Source organism: Ailuropoda melanoleuca, chromosome 15 (genome assembly GCF_002007445.2).
Source record: "Ailuropoda melanoleuca isolate Jingjing chromosome 15, ASM200744v2, whole genome shotgun sequence".
NCBI lineage: Eukaryota > Metazoa > Chordata > Mammalia > Carnivora > Ursidae > Ailuropoda > Ailuropoda melanoleuca.
In genome coordinates, this window is record NC_048232.1 from 82,253,023 (window position 1) to 82,271,341 (window position 18,319).

The 18,319-nt window shown below is 56.5% G+C and overlaps 1 protein-coding gene across 1 annotated transcript in view; it reads left to right on the forward strand.

Annotated features, from left to right (window-relative positions):
• The window catches only part of MGAT3 (beta-1,4-mannosyl-glycoprotein 4-beta-N-acetylglucosaminyltransferase), a 31,642-nt gene extending 17,432 nt beyond the window's left edge, over nucleotides 1-14,210 (forward strand). Inside the window, 2 exon segments of the mRNA XM_019794480.2 lie at nucleotides 9,399-9,848; nucleotides 9,850-14,210. Of these exon segments, the coding sequence (XP_019650039.2) occupies nucleotides 9,399-9,848; nucleotides 9,850-10,999 (1,600 nt within the window). The 3' untranslated portion in view covers nucleotides 11,000-14,210.
• Nucleotides 14,211-18,319: the final 4,109 nt, after the last annotated feature.

Genomic DNA, 18,319 nt, shown 5'->3' on the forward strand with positions numbered 1-18,319 from the left:
CCCCGCTCCTGCTGCCCCCCCCCAAGCCCAGCCCCACCATTCCCACAGGGCAGGGGGCTGTCAGCCCACCTCCCTGCCCCCTCCTCCCTGGTCCCTTCGGCACCTGCGCGCTCCAGTTCAGCAGCAGCTAGCCTGTGTGGCTATTAAACTGGAATTCAAATTCAGTGAAATTATAAATGAGTTCCTCCGTCTCCCAGTCTACATCAAGTGCTCAGTAGCCATGGGGGGCTAGCGGCTGGTGTGTTGGACAGCGCCGCTGAGCTGTTCCCACCATCCCGGAGCATGCTGCTGGGTAGGGCTTGGAGCTGGTACTGGCTACCCTCAGGCCCAGGCTGATGGGGTTGCCGCGTGGGTTTGCACAGGTGAGCAGAGGTTGCTTTGCCCTCTGAGCTTCAGTTTCCTTATCTGTAAAGTGGGGATGAGAAGTCCTACCTCCAAGGATGGCTGGGAGGGTCAAGTGTATGTAAAACATTGCCGACAGCTGGTGCACATCTAAGCGCGTGATGAGTGGTGGCGATGAGTGGTGGTGATATTAACATGAATGAGGCAAGGTAGGGGCAGATCTCAGGAGGCAGGTGTCACAACAGCCATGAGCCTCTGTGCTGGACAGTGGGAGCCACTGCAGGCTTCTGAGCACAGCCACCCCATTGGGTGATGCCTGAGCGTAACCAATCTGTCAGCCTCCAGCACTGTCCAATAGAACCTTCTGAGCTGGTGGAAGTGTTTGTATCTTCACGACCCATGGGCCTCTGGGGACCAGACGCTGATGTCCTTGGTGGGCCAGTGGGGAGCTAAGGGCAGGTGGGAACCAACTTTCTCAGGCACATGCTAACCACTCTGTGGGAAAGTTCTCAGGCAGCTGGCAGGGGGCTGGAATCAGGTGGAGTTGGGAGGGGTTTGGAGGAAGGAGAGAGGGCCAGGGCACTTGGGCTGGTTGTGGGGGAGGGGGAGGGGTGGGGCTCACCATGGAAAGGGCTCCTGGGCATGGGCATTGCGCTGAAGCTTCAGCCAGGCCCCTGCCTTAGAGCTAAGCCAGCAGAAAGAGTAGGGCCCAGATCCTTGTGCCTCAGGGAGTGGCCTGGGTGCCCCATCTGGCTGGTCTAAGAACTGGCTCCCAGTGTAGCTGTGCCTCTCCTTTGGGCCTTGGTTTCCTTATCTGTGGATGGGAGCAGCAGCAGCTCCCCACCGGCCCCATGGTGAACAGGGTTTGCCAGGACTTTCCAGTTACTGGGCAGCTGGGGTCCTTGGCCAGGGCTGGCCCTTTAAGCTGACTTCTCTCGAGGGATTGCCAGGGTGTAGAAGTCCTGGGCACTGGGGGTCAGGGTGCACCAGGCCCTCCCTCAGCCAGGCCATTTGTGTTTAGCCTGGGGCAGAACCCCCAAATCTGCAGCCCTGCTGGAACCCAGGTCTACCTGTCGGCAGGTGCGGGGTGTTTGGGGAATCTTGGTTCCCATCTGCTTCATTCCCACAAGCCCTCTGTAGCTGAGCGAGTAGCTTAACCTTGAAGCGTCCATTTCCTCGTTTACAAAATGGAAACTCCCATACCTTCCTCCAGGGTGGGCCCCAGGAATGGGCCCCTAATTTCTCCAGTTGGTGCAGGGACAGTGCCTGGCACACTGCAGGTTCTTGGGGCATGTCCGCCAGTAGCCTGGGTGATGCACTGGCTGGGCGGTGACCCCCGCGTGTAGGCTTGACCTGTATGGAGCTCTGCCTGATGGATAGGAGATGAAGGAATGAATAAAGTGATGAGAGCTAAAGAAATAAACACAGCATCAGTTGTTTCTTTCATCTTGCCAGAACTCTGGACTTGGTCAGACTCCATAGCTGCCGCCTCTCCATGTAGGATGGTGGAGCCTCTCCATGTGGGATCGTGGAGCCTCACATTAGAAGGACCCTTACTTAGCCTCAGAGGCTTCTGATTCCTCAGGTGCTGACTTGCTCTGCTTAACCCCAGGGAAAGACCCGGAAGCAGTAGTGGAAGCTCCAGGGAGGCTGATTTAGGTCAACAGGAGGAAGAATTTCGACCAGCCCAACATGCTTGGAATGGGTGGTGCTAAGACTTGGACAAGCAGAGGCCAGATGGGCACTTGGCAGGGGCACTGGCCTGGGGTGAGAGTTTGGACAATATTCTCACTCCTGGGCCCTCCAGACCCTGGGAAAGAGTCTGGACCCTCTGTGGGACTCCAGATTCCCTGGGCTCTGAAAGCCAAATGAGTCATTGAGAATGCCCTGTAGGGTGATGGGTGCCTGTCAGTAGTAAGCAGCCTTCCAATTGGCTGAGTCCTTTAACAAAGCGGGCCAGCTGCAAGGCCTGGTGTGTTCAGTCATGTCATCTGCCTTTGGTTGCCTGGCAGGAAAGGCAAATGGAAGGAAAGAAACGCATTTTTTAGAGCCATCTACCAAGTGCTGGGTTGCATGCAGGATGCTTGGATACCATGGCTCATCCAGATCTCCCACAGGACTGCAAGGGAGAGGATATCTTCCTTTTGCGTCTAAGACTGAGGATCAGAGAGGCTAAGTAACTTGCTTGAGGGCACACAGTAAATTACAGCACTGGGATTCAAACCAAATCTTCCTGACTTCTAATGCCAGTGAAGGCCAATGTTCACTGAGCACCTACTATATGCTTAGGCACAGTTACTAGTCCTTTGCATGGATTAATTCATTTGTTATACCTCCATTTTACAGAGAAGGAGAACTGAGGCTGGGAAAGGTAGGATAACTTGCCAAGGTCAGAGGCAGTGTTCAGATCTGACATCGCAACCACTGTGCCTACCCTGTGTCTTAGGCAGAGTTTGCTGCAAAGATACACCTCCTGCCTGCCTCACGGAGATGGGCAGAGCCCTTGGGTCATATAGGGTAAGACTGGAATGGGGTGGAGGTGAGCACAGGGAGGCAGACTTCAGCTCAGAATCAAGGTTCCCTTCCAAGCAGATGAACTAATTAATGGAGAGAGAGGTAGTGAGGGTGTATTCAAAGGTGCTCCCAGGCTGGGAGTTGTAGATGGGCCAATTCCTGCCCAAGAGTAGAGATAAGGTGAGCTGTGCAACCTCCCAAGATTTCCCCCACGGACATTTCCAGAGCGTCCTGACCTCTTTGCTGCCAGACACAGACCACAGCTGATCCCTTCTCCCAGTATAGGAGTTGAGTGCCCTATGGCTATTCCAGAACGGAGGACACCAGGGATCAGGTGTCATGAGGCAGGCAGGGGATGGGGCCAGAAGATGGTGGGCAGGGGAAGTGACCATTAGGACATGAGCCACAGAACCACGGAGGAGGCTGGCAGGGCCAGTGAGAGGCTGGTGGAGGGCATTCCCAGGGCTGAGCTAGGACCCTGGTCAGCGCAGCCTAGCTCAGGACCATGGAGAGCTCCCCAGGAGCCTCTTGTCACTCTGACAGCTGTCAGGGTGTGTCTGCATCCACGAGGCTACTGCCAGCCTGGCCAGGCTCACAGTCATAGCCTGTGGTCTCCAGGGAGCACCTGTCCTCTCTGGCCAAGAGCCCCCACTGGACTCAGCCTGAGCCCTGACCCTGAGATCGTGGATGGGTTGTCGGGTTTGGGCTCATTTGCTTTCCTCTCTCACCCAATCAACCTTCAAAGCAGAGCCCAAAGAAAGAGGGCACAAGGGGAAGAAGGAAGAAATAGGAAGAGGTAGGGAAGGAAGAAAATCTGCCCAAGGGCACTTTCTGGGACATGGCCACAGCCACAAGTCAGCACAAGAAGAAGAAGCCCCGTGTGGGCTGATCCTGCCACCATCCTGGGTCAGGATCAGCCTTAGCCTCCCCCATCCCTGAGTATCTGGCTACCAGGAAGTACCCACCTGGCTACCAGGAAGCGCCCATCCCCCACCACGTTCATGCAGGAGACCCAGGCCCCTGAGGCTGGGTACAGCTCATGGTGAACGTGTGTTGGGGGGGGATTGGGCTGGGGAGGCTCCTAGAGGGCCTGAAAGTTCTTCCTCCTTTCCCCGGCGCCCCCAGAAGCAGGGCACCCTTCCCCACCCCTCCACCATCAGGCTCGGGTTCTGCCTAGGCTTCATTTGCTGAGCCCCCACCCTGCTCCTTGCTCCTCTGAGACAGGACAGCACCCACCAAGGCCCAGGCTTTGCCAGGGGCTCAGCTCCAAGCCTTTACTCCTGCTGCGCCCCCACCCAAAGGTTCTCTCTGCCAAGCTGGGATACAGCAATAGGAGTAAGAAGAGTTGAAGTTTATTTCGTACTCACTATGCTCCAGGCTCTTTACATGGATTATTGAACCCTTGTTTTATAGATGAAAAGAAGGAGGAAAGTTGTGAACTTACCTAAGGCTACACAGATAGGAGGTGACAGAGCCAGGATCTGGAATCTTGTTCGAGAGGCTGTGTGCCTGGAAGTGATGGCGAGCACATTGAGGAGGCCCAGGGCAATGCAGGGTTCTTTGTTGAGCACCTGCTGTGTACCGCTCCCTGCCAGCTCATTAGAGACCCCAAGTCCTTCCTCAGCTAAACTTGCTTCTCCAGGACCTGGGGTCCTGAGTTCCCGGAGGGGCTCAAGCTAATGCTTGCCAGCAAGCAGGAGTAGGGGGTGGAGAATGGTGACCTGGCCAATGCCCTCCAACCCAGCTCCTTCTCCCAGAGCCCACAGGGGGATATCAGAGCCAAAGCATTGCTCACCCCACCCCCATCCACCCCGTGAAGCTTCTAGACCAAGCGTACTGTGGAAAGGACATGAGATTTGGATCTAGAGACCAAAGTCAACAGCCAGACTCTGCCATTAGCCTGCGATGCGAGTGGCCACGCCCCTCACGCAGCCTCAGTGTTTGCACCTGCTGCGAGGGCCGCCGCTTGAGGGTGAGAGCGAGGGCCCGCAGAGACTGCCTGACTCAAAGCCCAGCTCTGCCGTTCACCATCTCCACAAGGGCTGCTGAGGGGCCGCCCCCACCCAAGTCAAAGGCTTCTCCATCCTTCTAGGTCCTGACTCCTTGCTCACACTTCACGTCCAGGCCTTGAGCAAATCCAACAGAACCTGAGCACTTTCTGCATCCCCTCCCACTGTGCTTCAAGCCTCCCCTGCCACACCTGGACGGTGCTGGGGCCTCCTCGCCGCGCTCCCTGCTCCGCCCTGCAGGCAACCGTGTACTCTCCACAGAGCAGCCCGAGTGAGTCTGTGCAGACCAGAGTCTGGTCATGTTCCTCCTCTGCCCAGAATCCTCCTGTGAAAGCCACGTTTGCTGCTGTGGCCCCAGGATCTGCGTGATCTGGGCCTGTCCCGTCTGTCTTCCTCCTGAGCGCCGGCTGTTCCTTATGCCCAGAACCTTCTTCCTCTGCCCCCTCGTTGTCTTCCAGTCTCCGTCTTCTCAGGGAGGCCTGCACTGAGCACCCTGTTTGTCACTGAACCCACTCCGCCTCCTAGCCTTTACCCAGCTTTTTCTCTGGAGCATGACTTTTTCTAATGTGCAGTGCTACTTGACTCATTGATTTCTAGTTTATTGCAGTCCCTTGTCCCCCTCCCCCCCGTGTGTGCTGCACAGAAGCGGGAGTCCTTGTCTGCCTTGTCTGCTGGGCTCCCAGGGCCTGGCGCAGTGCCTGGCACACAGCGGACACTTGATAAGTTGCTGCGTGAGTGGATGATACGGGTCAGGTGGGTGCCCTGTGGGGTGTTGTGTGGGTCAAATGTGATGGTGGCTGTTCCATCCTCTGGGTTGTCTTCCCTGGTCACCAGTAGACTCTTCGTGGGTGTCACCCTGCTTGGGTTGAACATGGCACACGGAGGGGCTCAGGACAGGTTTGCCAGTGGGGGAAAGCCCATTGTGGACCCCACAGAGTCTGACCCTTACTAATTGTGTGACGCTGGGCAAGTTATATCATCTTTCTGGCCTCGGTGTTTTCATCTGTAAGATGGGGATGACAGTGGTACCTGCTTCGTGTTGAGAGGATCCAGTGAGGTCTAGTGTGGCACGTGCTTGGGACAGTCAGTGGCTTGTAAGCGTCAATGACCGTGAGCTTTATTGTTACACCTGATGGGTTCTCCGCGAAGCTTTATCATGGCGGTAGATAGAAACTGCCACCTGGGGCCTGATTCGGTTCCTCAGATTTAGCGCACAGCGGGGCCACACGGAGGGATGCATCTCAGCTGTAAGGAGAGGGGCGGTGCTGGTACGGGAACAGAACTATCCTCATAGCCTTTGGGAAAAGTCTCGTCATCTTTCTGAGTCTCCATTTCCCCGTCTGTAAAATGGGTGGTTGCACTAACCTCCCAGGTGGGTGAGATTTGCATGAGACCTCAGGAGCCAACGCTTTGCTTACTCAGTTTCCTATTTAGATGCCACTCAGTCAGAAAAAAAGTATTTCAAGCACTTACTAAAATACATGAAGATAAGATAAAAAGGGATCAGGCCCAGAGGAGTAAGAGTGAAGCTCGAAGTGACGGTGTCCCAGAAAATCTGGTCTGGGAGGCACTGAGTTTCTCCCAGCCGACCCCCTTGTGTTTCGGCGTTGCCTGAGCAGTGGTGAGGGAGCCACACACACTTCCTTGATAGTCTGCAGCCAGCCAGGCTCCGGCCTCATCAAAGGGCCTCACTCGGAAAGCTCCAGTGAAAGGGGGATCCCGGGCACTGGTGAGTCTGTCCTCCGAAGGGCACATGTGGCCAGGTGTAACCAGATCCTGAAAGCCAGCCTGCTTGGGAAACCAAGGGGCAGCTGGGTCAGGGTGACCCTGGTAGGGGCCCTTCACACTCAGCAGGGCCACTGCTGCTCGGGGAATGAGTGGCAGCGGCAGCCTGGCCCTGCCCTCCACCGCTCACGGGCCGGTTCAGCCTAACGACGGCCAGAATTGGGGTGTGCTCCACAGGGGCAGGTTCCAAGTGGGGAAAAAAGAGGCTGCCAGAAGGATCAGGGCTGCCTTTCTAAGTCCTCAGGGCCCTCTGGCGGGTCAGTCTGGAAGCTTCTGCTTCTGCTGTGCTGACCTTTGTCTGCAGTGTTGCTGATGCCTGGTCTCTGCCACAGCAGGAAGTCCTATCTACCCATCTTTATTGAGCCTCACCCCGTTGCCCCGCCACTCACCCCACTGGCCTGGTCTGTCTGGTCTCACTTTGGCAGAGTAGGGCTGGGACCCATTATAGGGAGAGGAGCAGCCCCTCCCTCCCGCCTTCCCCAAAGCCGGTGGAGACAAGCGCCACCCCCCCCAACAGCTGACGTTTAGCAGAGGCCAGACCCCCAGCCCCCCATTGTCCTGCCTGCTTGCCGGCAGTCAGCTGTGCCAGCCACCCTCGGGCAGGCTCCAGGAGTACTGGGCATTCAGACTGGAGGAGGTGGGTCCCTTGGACCTGGTAGTGCAAGTACCCTGGCCAGTGGGCTTGGCGGCGACTCCGCTGTTCCTCACCACGTTGCTCGGGACTCCTCACCATCGTCAGGCAGGGAAGGGGGTGGAGCACAGGAGTCAAGCCACCCAGGTTCCTGCCCCAGCTTGGTAACATCAAGCAGGTCCCTGAAGCCCCCTGGGTCCGGGTTTCCTCCTCTGTAAAATTAAAAGGTTGGAGGAGGTGGTTCTTAAACTTTGTTCTAGATCAGACGTTTCGTGATTCTGTGCCTTGTGACCACATAGCTTAGAGAAAATTATGTTCGAATCTTCCAGCCTTGAAAGGATGGAAGTTTATTGAGCACTGCTGCCCACCGGAAACATGATACCCATTTCACAGGTGTAGAGACGAGGTTTAGAATGGCGAGGAGCCTTGCTTAAGGTCACAGAAGTTTGAAGCCAAGTGCGCATCTTTCCACTCTCCCCTGCTGTCCTCGGAGTTAGGAAGTGGATGGGAGAGTATGGCAGCAAGGTTCCAGTTATGACAAATGTACTGTGGTGGTGTAAGACATCAGCCGTGGGGGAGACCGAGCGAAGAGTGTGAGGGAACCGGGGTTCTGCCTTTGCAACTTTTCCGAGACGCTACAAATACCCTACAATAGAAAGTTTACTTAAATTGGAAAACATCCCACAGCTATAAGCTATAAGCTAATTGGTAAATGGAACTGTGTAAGTGAATAGAAAGAATGGTTATACTCAGGAGTCACTCATGAGTAGAGAGTGATACATTCAAAATAACCATGGAATAGTGTGTGGGATTTAAAAGGAAATGGTGGATTTATTACTACTGATGTGAACATCTCTTTATCATTGATTGAGGAAAACAACTTGATTATACCTAATGTCCAATATGATATTTATGAAAAATATGAAATCAACAGAAATATTGCATATAAACCCAGCAACACGCCTCAAGCAGATCAAACTGTTTATGCCTGGAGATCGCTCTGGTAAAGAGGTGATGAAGGGGAACTCTTATGTATTCTTTTAAATATGTTAGAATTAAATGGATTTCCTTGAGACCTGTGAATTTTTTCAGTGGGAATTTAAAAGATTTGTCAAGGGCATATGGTGGCTCGGCTGGGCATCTGCCTTTGGCTTGGGTCATGATCCTGGGGTCCTGGGGTAGAGCCCCACATTGGGCTCCCTTCTCAGCGGGGACTCTGCTTCTCCATCTGCCCCTCCCCCCTACTCATGTGCTCTCACTGTCTCTCAGATAAATAAATAAAATCTTTTTTAAGATTTTGTTTATTTATCTGAGAGAGAGAGAAAGACAGCCAGCAAGAGGGGGAACACAAGCAGGGGGAGTGGGAGAGGAAGCAGCAGGCTCCCAGCGGAGGAGCCTGATGTGGGGCTCGATCCCAGGACTCTGGGATCACGCCCTGGGCCGAAGGCAGACGCTTAAGAACTGAGCCACTCAGGTGCCGCAATAAATAAAATCTTAAAAAAAGATTTGTCCACATATCCACGAAAGGGCGGGGGGAGAGAGAGAGAAAGAAGGAAAGGAAGGAAGGAAGGGAGGAAAGAAAGAAAAAAGAAAAGAAAAGAGGAAAGCACCCTGGGAAGGGCGTGGAGGGTTACCCGTGTCCGCAGCCTGCAGCCCACTCTGCCCCTCCCTTGGGGCACGTTCTGCACTGCGGAGCTGGGCTTTTCCCAGGCTGCGTTGTTCCTGGACCAAAGTCTAGCGATGAAGCCGAAGCCGGTCTGGGCCGGGTAAGCAGGCCAGGTGGAGAGCAGGCTGCAGAGGGGGTGGTGTGGTGACCTGGTCCTCTCTGAAGGGAAGGGCTGCGGGAACAGGGAAGAGGATGACCTGAGCCAGGAGGGGAATTTCCTTGATGCCTCGCCTTCCAGGGGTACTTGCTACAGCAAGTTGGACTCACAGGCTGGGCTCCGGGGGCCAGGAGGTGACCTCCTGCAGGGGTGCCAGGCCCTGGCCAGGACGTTCGCAGACATGGTGGTGGCAAAGGCCTCCTCAGGTTCCCTCTCTCAGGAGAGGGCCCTCCGGCTCTGCGCACCTGGGTCTGCGGAGCCCTGACCGCTGTGCCCTGTCCCTCTCTACTGCAGGATGAAGATGAGACGTTACAAGCTCTTTCTCGTGTTCTGTATGGCCGGCCTGTGCCTCATCTCCTTCCTGCACTTCTTTAAGACCCTGTCCTATGTCACCTTCCCCCGAGAACTGGCCTCCCTCAGCCCGAACCTCGTGTCCAGCTTCTTCTGGAACAATGCCCCCGTCACGCCCCAGGCCAGCCCGGAGCCGGGCAGCCCCGACCTGCTGCGAACGCCACTCTATTCCCACTCGCCCCTGCTCCAGCCGCTGTCCCCAAGCAAGGCCGGCGAGGAACTCCACCGGATGGACTTCGTGCTGCCCGAGGACACCACGGAGTATTTCATCCGCACCAAGGCGGGAGGCGTATGCTTCAAACCAGGCACCAAGATGCTGGAGAAGCCCCCCTCGGGGCGGCCCGAGGAGAAGGCCGAGGGCGCCGACGACTCATCGGCCCGGGGCCCGGCCCGGCATGCTGAGCGCCCGCGAGCGCCCGGGGGCCCGCGGCCCGCGGCGCAAGTGGGTGGAGTGCGTGTGCCTCCCGGGCTGGCACGGGCCCAGCTGCGGCGTGCCCACCGTGGTGCAGTACTCCAACCTGCCCACCAAGGAGCGCTTGGTGCCCCGCGAGGTGCCGCGGCGGGTCATCAACGCCATCAACATCAACCACGAGTTCGACCTGCTGGACGTGCGCTTCCACGAGCTGGGCGACGTGGTGGACGCGTTCGTGGTGTGCGAGTCCAACTTCACGGCGTACGGGGAGCCGCGGCCGCTCAAGTTCCGCGAGATGCTGACCAACGGCACGTTCGAGTACATCCGGCACAAGGTGCTCTACGTCTTCCTGGACCACTTCCCGCTGGGCGGGCGGCAGGACGGCTGGATCGCCGACGACTACCTGCGCACCTTCCTGACGCAGGACGGCGTGTCGCGCCTGCGCAACCTGCGGCCCGACGACGTCTTCATCATCGACGACGCCGACGAGATCCCGGCGCGCGACGGCGTGCTCTTCCTCAAGCTCTACGACGGCTGGACGGAGCCCTTCGCCTTCCACATGCGCAAGTCGCTGTACGGCTTCTTCTGGAAGCAGCCTGGCACGCTGGAGGTGGTGTCGGGCTGCACGGTGGACATGCTGCAGACGGTGTACGGGCTGGACGGCATCCGCCTGCGCCGCCGCCAGTACTACACCATGCCCAACTTCCGCCAGTACGAGAACCGCACCGGCCACATCCTGGTGCAGTGGTCGCTCGGCAGCCCCCTGCACTTCGCCGGCTGGCACTGCTCCTGGTGCTTCACGCCTGAGGGCATCTACTTCAAGCTCGTGTCCGCCCAGAACGGTGACTTCCCCCGCTGGGGGGACTACGAGGACAAGCGGGACCTCAACTACATCCGGAGCTTGATCCGCACCGGGGGCTGGTTTGACGGCACGCAGCAGGAGTACCCGCCAGCCGACCCCAGCGAACACATGTACGCCCCTAAGTACCTGCTCAGCAACTACGCCCAGTTCCGTTACCTGCTGGACAACCCCTACCAGGAGCCCAAGAGCACAGTGGAAGGTGGGCGGCGGAACAGGGCTCCCGAGGGAAGGCCACCTGCCAGGGGCAAATTGGATGTGGTCGAGGGCTAAGGCTGCATGAGCTTAGAGGGCCAGTGGCAGGGTGGGAGGTGGCGGCTGCCCCTCCTGATATTTTCCTGCCTCCCTCTGCCGTCTGGCTGGTTCTTGAGAAGACCAGGAGTGCATGGGTGGAGGAGTCTTCCCTACTTGGGCCCTTGTGAATCAAGGGTCAGGCCTGTGAGCTCACAAAACATCCTTCCTCATCAGGAGAGGGGAGTCCAGCCCTTCAGTCCACCAAGAGCCCTGTGGCTGGGAGGTGCCAGCCGGGAGTGCATGATGGTTCCTGGATAGCGAGGGAGGGCGGGCAGGGTGGGGAAGGGAACCTGCAGGAGCTCCCCAGGGCCACCAGGGGGGAGCTGCGGACCCTGCCAGGAAGAAACCTACCATTTGGCCTCCTGGGGCTTTGGACCTGTGGCGGAAAAGTGGACGTGCCAGGAGGTCCTGGGGCTCTGTAAATAGATGCTGTTGGGTCCAGGAGGAAAAGGGGACACCGGGGTGGGAGGGGATGAAAAACAGCAGCCAGCTGGGAAGACTTGCGGTGTCCTCAGAAGAGCTGAGCCAGAGGGAGCTGAGAGCTCTGTCCCATGGGCCACCCCTGTGCTGGATGGCACCTGTGGGGTAGGCGGGGGTCTGTGGAAGCCCAAGGAGTCTTCCTTTTGGTTCCAAACCTGGCCTTGACATTCCTTCTTTCTTTTTATATTGCTGTCTTGTGGGCTGCCCACTCAGCCCTTGCAAGGCCAAGAGTCCAGTTCTCAGGGTGGGGTGGGAGCCCGAGGCTGGACCATCAGACAGCCTAGTAGGTCGGGCCTGGGAGGGGTGTGGGGGAGGAGGCAGTTCACCATCACCCCTTCCCACTGAAACCCACAGCCGCAGCTCCCCACCATCTCTGGTCGAGTCACCCTTGTGCCCCTCCTTGGGGCTGCTAGAACCGGGAAGGGCCCAGGGGGCTGCCCTGGGCCCAGAGGGACTTGAAGGCCAACTGTATGTCGTCTCATTCCTCTTTGCCTCGTGAGGGCAGAGGATATATTGGTTAGATTCTAAGCTGCTTTAATTGAGACCCCAAAATACAGTGGTTTAAGCAAGACAGGCTTGTTTCTAGCCTAACTGTTAAGAGAGGGATGGTCCAGATCCAGTAAGGCAGCTCTGCTTTCCTTCACATGCACCGTCTGATTCTGGTTAGAGTGGTTGCTTCAGCTCCCACCATCACATGTGCATCCCAGCCCAGGGGAAGCAGAGAACGGCAAGAGAAGCACATGCCCTTTCCTGTTAAGGGCGTGAGCTGGAAATGGCATGGTCACTTCTGATCGCATCTCACTGGCCAGGTCTTAGTCACATGGCCACAACTAGCTGCAAGGGAAGCTGGGAAAGGTAGTCTTCAGCCACATGCCCGGCCTCAGCTTGAGAGTTCTCTTAGTAAAGGAAGGGGGAGAGAATGGAGACAGGAGACAAGGAGCATCTCTGGCACAGAGGAAGGGGGATGGGGAGAGAGTATAGGAATGACTAACGCAGTCCTAGGATCCTACTCTCACGTTCAGAGCTCTTAGAAGCACCCGCTCGTGTCCCCACTCACTGCCAGCCCAGGGTTGGAGGGCAATTAGAGCCTGTAGTTGTAGGAGGGGGTGACACAGCCCCCTCCCAAGGCCCCGTAGATGTTCACCCAGTGATGCCAGGATGCAGAGGCTGCCCGTGGAACGGTACATGTTTGTGCGTGTGTGCGTGTGTATTTATGGGCATGTGTGCATGCTTGGTGTGTACTTGTACATGTCTGTATTGGGGTGTCCCTGTAAATATATGCTAATGTATGAATGTGGGGGCAGGGCCCAGGCCTCCCCTTCCCCAGGACCTGGAGCCTGTGGCCACACCTCCTTATGGCTCTCCCAAAGTGACTGAGGCAGAAAGCCCTTGGGGAGCCTAGAAAGCAAGGCTAAAGGGGGTGCGGGGTCTGTCTGTCCGTCTTTCAGTCCAAGGAAGGAGAATCCTCCTGACCTGAGGGCTGAACAGCTGAGAGCTCACTACCTCCCCAGCCCATCTTGGTCCCAGCCACGTCCTTCCATCCCATCCCACCCAGCCTCCAGCCTGAACTTTCTCTGGATGTCTTACTGGGGTTTCCTGATGGGCCAGGAAAGAAGGGTATCTCCCTTGCCATAGCTCTGTCCAAGGAAATGTTGTGTGGGCGTGGCCTGGGGAGCTGGCCACAGAGCAGTCTCGGTGGGCAGGCATGAAGCAGGTGGAGGGGGCTCGCTGGCCTCCACTCTGCCTCCCCAAGGGAGTCTGTGGCATGCCCCGAGGGAACTCCTCCCTTGGAGTTACAGCAATTGCCCTCCCAGTCCCTGTTGGAGCTGAGAAGTGGCAAAAGAGGTCAGAATGTCTCTGTGGCTCTGGGCCCACCCAGGCCAGGGCCTGCCTTTCCAGCCACCTTGCTCACCTCCTGGACCAGCATTCTAGGGGCTTCTGAATCGTGCCTCAGCCCCAGCCCAGGGCAGGCTTCCTCGTCCCTTGCTCCTGGCACCCTCAGCTGCTCTGGGAAGCACCCTCCCCAGGCTGGTGGGGGTCCCTGGCCACCAGTTCACCAGCTCCAGGGCAGGGGAAGGAGAAGGGGGGAGCTCAGACCTGCCAGGCCCCCCCTTCCCTCTCAGACCCAGAGCGTGGTCGTGTCACTGCCATGGGGAGACCTGGCCATTGGGTGGAGAGGGCAGCCATCGGGTAGGGGGGGCAAGCTGTGGAGTTGAAGAGTTTCACTTATACTCATACCATACACTGGGAATTTGGGGGGGCAGGGGATCCCTGGGCCACTCCCCCAGTATGAAAGGAAACCAAACTGTGAATGGGAGTGCGGGTGCACTGCTGGCCCTGTCGCCATCACCAGGTGTCTTTCCCTGGGAACCACTGGCCCTGTGACCTCTAGACTCAGGAGGCTCAGCCCACTCAAGGTCATGTCAGTTCTTGAGGGCAGGTTTGCAGGGGCGGATGTGAGAGAGCTGTGGGGGCAAAGGTGACAGGTGGGGAGGGGAGACGGGACTTCTCCAAGCAGAAGACAGGGCCCTGGGAAATGTATAATTTAAGGATGCCAATGATAATAGTATTATTTTTTTTGTAAGGGAAAATCAATATGTACATTCTGAAATCATTTTCTCTGTAAATGGTTGGATTTCATTTCACCCTTAAAGGGATGCTTAAAGGAAAAGATAATATTAATAATAAAAACAGCTACAAAGTCTGAAAAGTGCGCGTGTGGCTCCAGTTTGGGGGTGCTCTGGGTCAGGGAGGGGTGCAAGGGAGTGGTTCTGGTCTTAAAGACTGCCTCACCACCAGGGCTGGGCCAGTGGGGTGCGAGCGTCCCCACGGACCTGATGGCTGCTGGGGAGAAGGGGGACACGTGGAGCCCCTTCACTGAGGGATGCAGTCTCACAGGCACGCACGCCGCTGGGGAAACGCTGGATGGGAGGGCCGCAGAAAGAAGTGGGCCCAGGACTGGGCTGGTACCCTTTGGAACTCCAGATGAAAGCTCTGCTGTCTCTGCCCAGAGGGGAGCTGTTCCCCCTAGTCCTGCTCTCAGGGCATCCAGACAAATGCTCCTCCCTCAGTGCTCTTCCCTTCTGTGCCTATCGCAGGTTCCTTTTTTTTCTTTTAAAATTTTATTTTTTTAAGCAATCCCTGCACCCAACATGGGGCTTGAACCTACAACCCCAAGATCAAGAGTCACATGTTCCACCTACTGAGCCAGGCAGGCTCCCCTAACACGTTTCAAAGGTCACACAGCCACTGGTGGGCAGAAGAGGGACCGCACCTGGATCCCCAGTACTGGTCCTGTCGCCAGCCCTTTCGGGCGGGTGAGGATGGCAGTGTCTGTCCTGTGGACTTGTGCTCTAATACTGCCTGGGGCCATGGAAGGTGGGGGGCTTCCTGGAGGCTTCCTCTAGGCCCATGGGTAATGGTATTGTCCTGGGGAAGGAACCCTCTGGGTGTTTTCTAAGGAAAGTCTCAGAGATGGTGGGAACCGGCACACTTTGACCTCTGCCTCGGTCCCCCGTGGGGTGGCTGGGCAGCTACCCTGTTAGATGGGGAGACCGAGTCTGGAGACAAGAGAGACACTGTTGGTGGCTGTAGCAGGGGCCAGTGTCCTCTGAGCACCCACATGCCTAACTCAGACGCCTGGGCTCTGGCCACACTCCCAAAGCCCAGGAAGGCGCCTGCTGCAGGTGCTTGGGGTAGGAGGGTGGGGAGTGGGATTCCACAGGACGGCAGAGTGGAGGAGATGCAGACATCCATGGAGCCAAAAGAGGGTGATGGTGACCCCTCACTATTTGAGATCACGTGTCTAACCCTTAAGTCACGTCCCAGAGTGAATCATCCTCATAGACGTTTACCGACATTAGGTGCCTATTCTGTGCCAAACTCTAGGCTAAGAGATTGCCCATTTGACAGCTGTGGAGGGAGGCTGGGACACGTTAAGTAAGGTGGTGAATGCCAGAGTGCCCTCCCTGCGTCAGCACCCACGGGGGAGGCGGTGGGGGGGGAGGAGGGAGGAGGTGTGGACGTGGGGGAGGTGGAGAGGGTGGCAGTGAGGCCCATTCTCACATTCAAACACCGTCCGAGCTCTTAAGCAAGCCAGGCAGGGTGCCGGGTCCGGGGACACAGAGCGAGGCCCGTCCCTGCTCTCAGGGACCACCGTCAGTGGGGAACAGCAGCTGGCCAGCCCACCTCAGCACGGTCAGGTGAGGGCTGCCGTGAAGTCATCAGAGCCCAGGAGCTTGGCACAACTGTCTCCCTCACCTGGCCGTCCAGGAAGGTCTTGACAGGCTCTGTGGCCTTGGGGGGATGCATATTCCCTCCAGATTCAATCTCCTGCCTATAAAATTGGTCCATAGAAGCTTTCAGAGCTTAACATCCAGAGGGTAACAAAGTACAGGGAAGAACCCTGCAGACTGTAAAGCCCCATCAGAATGGGGGAGACAAGAGCTGCAGTGGGGACTGTGGTCAACACCCATGTGGTTGCTTTCCAGCTTGGGGCTTGAGCTGTGGGCAGTGAAAACCCCCACGTCCTGAAGGCCCATCCTCCTGGAGCCCACTGGGAGTCCCCACCTAGGCACCCCAAATCATGGACTCTCCACACATTTCTGGTTACAGTTCAAAGCAGTTGAAAAGCCTTGCCCGGGGCCAGCCCCCTGGGCAGCATCCTTGGCCCCTCACATGCTGTTCTAGTGAATTCCCAGGCACTCCCTTGTAGCAGGAAACTCACTCTTGTAAATTGCGATAATTGTTAAAAGTTTTATGTCTCAGTTTACTCCATCAGATACTTATTGCTTCAACACGAACCACCCTGAAATTTCATAGATAAAACAGCAATTTATTTGCCGACAGTTCCACAGTTTGATCCGGACTCAACTGAATGGTTCGGTTCTTCTGTGCAGGAGCACGTGGGCAGCCGCTGCAAGGATGTGCCCACCTGCTCAGGCCTGACCTGGATTACTGCTGACGAAGGGATACAGCGCAGAAGAACGAGCCTGTCAGCCGGTCAATGATCGCACACCAGACGAGGGGGACATTACCACAAACGGGCCCCCTACCTCCGGCCTCACAGACCCACTGAGGTGAGATGCTGAGGACCTCATGTCACCTCTGAGGTCTCCCACCAAAAAGACATTGCTTGAATCTAATCTCAAGGAAGCATCACACAAACTCAAGTTGAGGAACAGTCTGCCCCCAAACCTGACCTCTCCGTGCTCCTGATTTCCTGTAACCCTGTCCTTCTGCAGAAAAAGTCCCACCCTACAACGGTATCACAAACCACCTTTCGAACGCCTATCCTAGACTGCTGAAAGCTGCTAGAGACAAACCATCAATGGCAGTACAAGTCATTGCCACCGTGGCCTCGGCACGTGGCCTGGTTGCTCCCATCACCCCAGCTGACCACCATGGTGTGTGAGCCCACCCAAGACCAGAAGAGCTTCCCAGCCGAGTTCAGCCTAAACATTAACCCTAAACAAGAGCTCAGTTGCTTTGGCCACTGGGGTGGTTTGTTACACAGTCTAATTGTGGCCGTAGGATGACTGACGGAGTTTGCTTTCAGTTAGTGACAGAAGTGAGGAAAGCAAAGGAGAGATTTATCAGCTTGCTCCCAGGTGAGCTTAGTAACAGTAAAGGCTTCAGGTACATCTTGAGGTGGAGCTCACCGTCACATTGTCATCCGGCTCTCTATGGCTCGGCTCAGCTCTACTTCCTATCTCGTGTGGTGCCTGTTCCCAGACAGCCTTAATCCTCATGCCTGCAAGATGGCTGCAGCAGCTCTGGGCCTCACAGCATCTCATCTTGTGTCCTTAGCACAGAACAAACAGAGCTCCTTTCCCTAAAAGTCCTGGGCCTGCATTTCAGTGACTTAGATAAAGTTACGTGATCGTCGCTGGGCCAGTCGGTGAGACTGGGGAAGGCAGAATATGTTGATGAGCTTAGATCTTCCAGAGGAAGGAGGATGCCCAAAGAAATGTGGGGTGCAGAGGTCACCACCAGCACAACCTCAGCTGCCTCCGTCAGGTCTTTCACCAGCCCTTGGCCAAGTCCATCTCCTGCGTGCTCAGCTGTGAAATGAAGATCTTCATGGGACAGGCCTGCGGAGTGGTGGTGTGTGTGCTCAGAACTTGGAACAGAGCCCAGAGCAGGCGGAGAGCCTTGAAAGTGTGAGGCATAATCATGACTATGGCCTTGCCCTCCGTTCCCTCACGTGGTGTGTCTCATGCAGGGCCACGCATCCCTTCTCCACACTACCCCAGCCTCTACGGCTTCCTCTTCTCCCTTGCTGATGGTCCTTCCTGGTTACCTTCCTGGGATCCTTTTACCCCACGCACCCCTTCAATAAGGGGGCTCCCCAGGGCTTAATCTTGGGCCTACTGCTCTGCCTACTCTTCTTGATTCTGGCCCAGGTGGCTCTGACTCAGTCTCTCCAGGGAGTCCTCCCTCCTGAGCCTCCAGCCCATGGATCCCACAGCTTGTTGGATTAGTCTCCAAGGTGCCAAGGTCGCTTCAAACACTATGCAACCAAAAGAATTCAGCTTCCCCCCGACCCCACGGCTGTTCTCCCTGTTCCGTATTCTCCATCCCATTGATGATACCTCATCTATGCATGCAACAGTTGGAAATCTCGGAGTCATCCTTGAATTCTCCCCAATAGTAGCTACCATTTATTGAGTGCCTACTGTATGCCTGAGACCGTGTTAGATGACCACCCACGGTCCAAATCCCAGATCCCCACTTGCTAATCCATGACCCTGGATGTGTTACTTAGAATTAAGCCCTCATTTCAGCATTTGTAAAGTGGAGGTGATGACTCCTATTTCA